Source organism: Lactuca sativa, chromosome 8 (genome assembly GCF_002870075.4).
Source record: "Lactuca sativa cultivar Salinas chromosome 8, Lsat_Salinas_v11, whole genome shotgun sequence".
In the NCBI taxonomy this organism is placed as follows: domain Eukaryota; kingdom Viridiplantae; phylum Streptophyta; class Magnoliopsida; order Asterales; family Asteraceae; genus Lactuca; species Lactuca sativa.
The window spans coordinates 313,758,610-313,766,165 of NC_056630.2; the positions used below are offsets into that span (position 1 = coordinate 313,758,610).

Here is a 7,556-nt window from a genome sequence, read left to right on the forward strand (position 1 = left end):
CGCACACGAGACGATCACTGCCGAAGTTGAGAATAACTACAACACGTATAGATTCGGCGGAAGAAAAAAGCTTGTCCTTTCAACAACTACATGGATTGGTGGCAAAAATGATTTTCTAGGGATCGCGTATATTTCGGTTGGTGGTTTATGTTTATTTATGGCAATAAACTTCATACTTCTATACGTCTTCCGCCCACGACGCCTCGGAGATCCATCGTATTTGTCATGGAACAGACAGCCGATCGTGTGATCCCCCCCCCCTCCAATTATAGCAGTATACTTTCAGTTTCTTTTTCTTATTAGGACATTATACTTATGAAAATATAAACCGTAGCATATTTTGTACTCGGATGACATCGTTATAATCTAATAGATTTTTCAAACTAAAACATAGCAAATACTCACTAAGCAACACCAATATGTATGACAAACTTTTAACTATTTGAACAAGTTCGACTACTTTATTTTTTATTTTTTTTTAATTTCAAACTAAAACACACGAAAACATCAACGAAAGTACTATGAACAATATACACAATTCTAGATTCTAACAAAGAGAAGGCCTATTGTACAATGGAGGAAGAGAAGGGCAGTTTTCATTCATTTTGGCATACGGTTGTAACGTGTTGTATAAAGGGAGTTCCATTCTATACTCACCAAGAATTTGGCAAAACGGAAGGTGATCATCACCATTGTTGCACCACTTTGGTAGCCGTGTGTTGTTGCTCTCAAAGATTTTGAGCATATACGCATCACGAATCTGTAAAAAATAGTTTTTATTGCAATAACATGAATGAAAAATTAGATTATGAGAGAATGAGTTAGGGTTCATACAGTGAATTCGGTGACTTGAATAGAATCAGAAACAGATCCGAAAACTCCAGCTGCTTTATACATTTGTAAAATGAATGCAACACAAGTTGTTGATTTCCCATCACTGTATACCCATTCATCATTTTCTGGGATTGTTAACAACTCATCAAAGGACATGCCTCGTTTTTCTATCTCTTCAAGAATTCCATACAAATCCAAATCCTGTTAAATGTTTCAAAAACTTTTAACATTATTTGCATATATGTCATCTAAAAGAGAAAATGAACCTCAAGATTTGCTTCTTTTCTTTTTACCTCTGTTCCAAGACGTATATTTAGGGCTTCATTCCACATATTTGCAGCATATGCAGGCTGCATTCTAGTCCACATAGACATGACAGAAATCACCTGAAACCAGATACATATGAGAGGGGCATTCATGTCTTTTGTATACAATCATAAAGATAAGAAACACATACCAAGTGAGCATCAAGAGGTGGTGGATAGTTGTCACCAATAGTATCAATCCAACTGAAAATCATGTTGTGATAACCGTATGGCTTCCCAGACATGCTTTGAGCATATTCCCATGCTGCACTATTGTTCCATTTTGCACGAATATCAGGATGTAATGGTAATAAAGCTATTTGAGGGTTAGAATCGTCCTTTAGTGCCAAATTCCACCATTCATCCCAAGGAATCGTCACAATAATTTCCTCACCCTACAAGATTCAAGATTCAAGATTCATCATTCAAGATTCAAAATTCAAGATTCATCATTCAAGATTCAAGATTTATCATTCAAGATTCAAGATTCAAGATTAAAGATTCAAAATTCAAGATTCAATATTCATCATTCATCATTCAAGATTCAAGATTCAAGATTCATCATTCAAGATTCATCATTCAAGATGCAAGATTCAAGATTAAAGATTCAAAATTCAAGATTCAATATTCATCATTCATCATTCAAGATTCAAGATTCAAGATTCATCATTCAAGATTCATCATTCAAGATGCAAGATTCAAGATTAAAGATCAAAGATTCAAGATTCACGATTCAAGATTCAAGATTAAAGATTCAAGATTCAAGATTCAATATTCATCATTCATCATTCAAGATTAAAGATTCAAGATTAAAGATTCAAGATTCAAGATGAAGAGCACCATACCTTTTCATTCTCGTGTCCTGATTCCCCAACCCAAAGATTACCAAATTCATCCTTCAAACAAACTGCTGTATGACCAGCAAACGAGCCGGTGACCCACTTCTCCAATGTTTCAAAGCCACCCCATCTTCCACGAATCTTTGAAACAGCTAAAAAATCACCAGAATGGACATCAACCGGATTGATAACTGTCTTCCATGGCTGAGACCTCTTCTCAAAAGATGCACCCATGTGACTCTTCAAGAATGCAAGATTGGCATTTTGGCCAAAACCCGTGTTGGAAAACAGAGGCAAAACATCAACTAAAGAAACAAAAGTCCCTAGCATTCCCGCAGGCATTAGAAACACTGAGATTCCATGTTGTTTTACCTAAGAAACAAGAATGCAAGATAATAGTATATTCAATCACATTGTTATTAAATAAATCACGATAATGAAATGGACATGAGCTTACATATTCCAATTCAGCAGGTTCTTCCCACGATTCAAATGTCAATGTATGCTCACGAGCTGTGAAGTAGTAGTCCCATGTAATTCTGTAAGGTGTTGCAAAAACATAGAGATCCATACATGTCCAACTGTGTGCATCTGATGTCTGTAGAATGAAAAACGAAAGCAAGCATTATCAATAAGTCAACAGATATCGACTAGTGAATTAGCTGATCGATTGATCAAAAGAAACAATTATACTCTATATCTTCACTACCAATTGAGGAATCATAGAGATATCGACCAATTTATCGAACATGTAATATAAGGATGTCCATACGAACCTTGAGATAGATAACACCGCCACCCAAACCACGATCATCGCCATGAGTGAAGTCCATACGAGCGTCATTGCCATAGAAACAAGCACCTTTCCACCCAATTGACCCGTTATGTGGGGAAATCGTTCCGACGAACGATGGCAACAAATCGACGGCACTGCCGAAAGTGTTCATAACAGGCCATGAAACTTGACGTGGTAGAACAGGTAAGACATCGTTGACCCTAAAAGGCAACTTCAGAGCATCACCAAACTTTAGAGAAAACCCTAACACTAACCCTAGAATGCATAACAGTATTATCCGTGGCAACATCGTTGATGAACTTGGGCAATTGGAAAGATTATCTTGGCTTGGTGGGGTGTTACTTGTGACTTCGATCCATTGAATTTGTTGGGACTGATCTTTTGTTTGATTGGAAGGATGAATGTTGTGTTGAAGTTGGGGATAACTCAAGCTTTAGATGGAAAGAAGCGCAAGTTAGCCTGGAGGATTATAGTTTTTTTGGCTCCATTATAGTAAGGATTAACGACAAAATTGGTTATATGAAGTTTTGGCTTTTTTTCGTTATTTATTCATGAATGTTAAATCGTATTAAATTAAACTTTTTAATTTTTGTAAATATAACAATTAAACAATTGGGAGGAACTATATAAACTCAAACAGATTATCGGTTTAAGTGGGGATGTCGTGTAGACAAATTCGGATTCCTTTATATTCATTCACCTGACGATATTACATCTATATTGATTTAAAATTTAATTAATTAATTAATTAATAAATACTATAAAAAGAAAACAAATCATCTCCACATCACCCTACTCTTCATGGCTTCATGTATGTTACTAAACAATGACCAATCTAGAATTCAAACTTACCATTGACAAATTTAAAAATCAAACTCATACATCCTACTTAAATAAAATGATAAAAAAAATTGGTTATAAAGTTGGGTAAAAAAATTATATATCGGGTCGGTTTTTCCATATATTTTTATGAAGGTGTTTGTTGTTTATTGTTTTGTTGTGGGTTATCAATTATCATCATGATCATAAGATAAAAAAAACTTGTTTCTTTTAAATAAAAATTTAGCATTATATCTAAAATAATAAAACAAATGATAAAAACAAATACATCTAACATTATAACTATGTATCTATAAGATAAAACATCAAAACAGATAATATATATAAAAAATAAAACTAGAAAAGTAAATTAAATTAACAGTCATATTGCTTATTATACCCAGCAACAAAAATATGTATGTGGTTTCATTCAATCTTTTTAGGGAAAACTGTAATAAAACCGTTACATATTGGATTTATAATTGATTTATTACCTATATTTTTTATTCAATTAAGTTCCCAAAAACCGGTAATCGTATTCAATTTAGTCATTTTATCGGTCAACAGGTTATCCAACTTTTAAAAATTACAAGTTGGCCCAGATTTCAAAATTTATTACAAATTTGGTCCAAACTTTACACTTTTAGTCCAGATTTTAAATTTTATTACAAATTTGTTCTAAAATTTACCCTTTTGACCCAAGTTTTAGAATTATGTTATGAATTCATCATAAATTTAGTTTTTTTACAACTTTTTTTTCAAAAAAAAAAATTTCGAATATGTTTTTTCTTTATAATATCATATTTATACAAAAAATACATATTTTCTCATAAAAAATCTTATATTTTCTATATAAAACCTTTTTTAAAATTTTTTTTATATAAGAAATACCTATTTATAAAATTAGGTATTTATTTGTGGTGTAGATGATTTCAAGAATTTTCTCATACATAGCATTGTAGCAATTTTTTCTGAAAACAATTTAAATCAATTGATTGAATCTATTTATATATGAAAATTCTTTTGAGTTTGCAATTTAGTTTTTTATATTAATTACAGATAACCATTGAGAAAAAATAATTAAGAAAAAAACTATTTTAAGTTAAGAAAATTAGTTTATTTAAATACAATTTATTTTAATAGTAAATATTTTATTCAAACCTTCTTTGGAAATATCTACAAACCTTTTATCTTTTAAAACGCAAATAAAAAAACACTTAAAATGAAATAATTGCTTTTAATCACTTCCATATCATAAAATAAGTATATCTCTAAATTCAGCAGACAGAAAAATAATCAAGACGATTGAATCCATGTTAAATGATTGTTGTGTTTTTGTCTCCTTTGAGACTTTTTCATCCATATTATATTAGCCTTGATTATTTTTCTTTTTAATTATTTTAGAATTCATTATAACAAAATCAAATTAAGTCATAACACAACGAAAAATCAATTACAAAAAAGAGATAAAACTAAAATATATAAAAAAAGAATCAACATAGGATATCTTTAAGTTTAATATTATACTCCCTTTTAGTTTGGATCATCGCCTGAAAATAGGATCTCTTTTGACTATATGTTATGTTATTTTTATTAAACCGGCTTTAATTACATATTCTATTAGTTCCACGTAAATTACAAAATATAATCATTTATATAGCTATCAAAATATTTATAAATGAAAATGTAAAATATAATTTATTATGTCAAATGAAATTGTTAAATATGTCTATTTATGTACTTAATAAATACCTAATTTTATAAATAGGTATTTCGTATACAAAAAAAAAAATAAATAAATAAAAGTTTTATATAGAAAATATAAGATTTTTTATGGGAAAATATGTTTTTTTGTATAAATATGATTTTATAAAGAAAAATATATTCGAATTTTCTTTTGAGAAAAAAGTTGTAAAAAAACTAAATTTAGGATGAATTCATAACATAATTCTAAAACTTGGGCCAAAAGGGTAAATTTTGGACCAAATTTGTAATAAAATTTAAAATTAGGGCAAAAAATGTAATTTTTGAAAGTTGGATTACCTGTTGACTGGGTCAAATGGCTAAATTGAATACGATTATCAGTTTTTGAGACTTAATTGAATAAAATAATATAAAAGCTAAATCAATTATGAGATCAATACATAAGATTTTTCCAATCTTTTTTATGTTATACTACCTATGTAATAAGACATTAAAGTCATCTTATTGTTTACTATACCAAGCAACAAAAGTATGTCTTTTTTGTTTCATTCAAGTTTCCTATGTTATATATATATATATATATATATATATATATATATATATATATATATATATATATATATATATATATATATATATATATATATATATATATATATATATATATAAATTTAAAATTAGGGCAAAAAATGTAATTTTTGAAAGTTGGATTACCTGTTGACTGGGTCAAATGGCTAAATTGAATACGATTATCAGTTTTTGAGACTTAATTGAATAAAAAAATATAAAAGCTAAATCAATTATGAGATCAATACATAAGATTTTTCCAATCTTTTTTATGTTATACTACCTATGTAATAAGACATTAAAGTCATCTTATTGTTTACTATACCAAGCAACAAAAGTATGTCTTTTTTGTTTCATTCAAGTTTCCTATGTTATATATATATATATATATATATATATATATATATATATATATATATATATATATATATATATATAGAGAGAGAGAGAGGGAGAGAGAGAAGATCAAATAAGAAGGAAATCTTTGGTAGAAAGGTATATATATATATATATATATATATATATATATATATATATATATATATATATACCTTCCTACCAAAGATTTCCTTCTTATTTGATCTTCTCTCTCTCTCTCTCTCTCTCTCTCTCTATATATATATATATATATATATATATATATATATATATATATATATATATATATATCATTACAAATATATATTATTTCTAAATTCACATCAATTTGATTTATTCACTATATATTAATTACTATGATTTAAAAAACTATTTTCCATTTTAATATAGTTTCAATCTATTTACCATACTAACACTATTTTAAATTTAAAATTAAAAATATTGTTTAAAGAAAAAAGAAAACATGTTTGTTCCTCTCCTTATCCCTAGAACAGAACATCGAACATAAAAAAAGGAAAACGAAAACGAAAACTATGGCTCCACTTGTCTCTCCTCCGTGTAACAATGTACATTTTCCAACCAATTTTTTTTTTAATTTCAAAGAAAACACATTTTCTCAATTCAAACATTTTCAAAATTTTTACAGTATCAAATCATCCAACACATATCCCAAAAACTGAATGTATAACAATCCAGGATCCCCTCAAACATAACTCAAATCTCGGACGTGTGTACAATCAAGCCGACACCTTCTCGTGATCCTGAGAAGTACCTGAAACACATAACACATAAGACGGTAAGCACAAGGCTTAGCGAGTTCCCCAAAATACCACACACAGCTCGTTAGCCACTCGAGGCTCAACTCAATAAGACCTACCAATCAATGTGTCTCAGTGGAACCCTCTGGGGATGAGCGGAGTTTTGTGAGTTATAAATTCAAACACATACTAAACCAACAACCCCAGAAGTTAAGCGAAGCCTTCACGTTGGAGATGGCCAATGGGAAAACCAAAACAACCAAAGACGTTTACGTAGGGTGCACATTAACATTAAACAACCATTCATTTCAAATAGATTTGATGCCAGTAAATATTAGGAGTTTTGATGTGATAATCGGCATGGATTGGTTAAGCCCCCACCATACTGATATTATGTGCCACGAGAAGGTCGTTCGCCTTCACCTCCCCAACCACAAGACCCTAATAATCTATGGTGATAAACCTGGCGCAAATCTCCGTCTTATCTCGTGCATCAAGGCACAAAAATGCCTGCACAATAAAAATTATGCCTTCGTCGCCCACGTTGTGGATAAAA

General features: G+C 29.8%; 1 protein-coding gene across 1 annotated transcript; it reads right to left on the reverse strand.

The window, feature by feature from the left end:
- Positions 1-398: 398 nt before the first annotated feature.
- LOC111883617 (uncharacterized) lies at positions 399-3,269 on the reverse strand. Its single transcript, XM_023879942.3, has 7 exons — positions 2,755-3,269; positions 2,436-2,576; positions 1,985-2,350; positions 1,292-1,534; positions 1,128-1,220; positions 835-1,035; positions 399-760 (listed from the first exon to the last, which is right to left on the reverse strand). Exons 1-7 carry the CDS (start codon positions 3,061-3,063, stop codon positions 548-550), a joined length of 1,566 nt encoding a protein of 521 aa, XP_023735710.1. The 5' UTR covers positions 3,064-3,269; the 3' UTR covers positions 399-547.
- Positions 3,270-7,556: the final 4,287 nt, after the last annotated feature.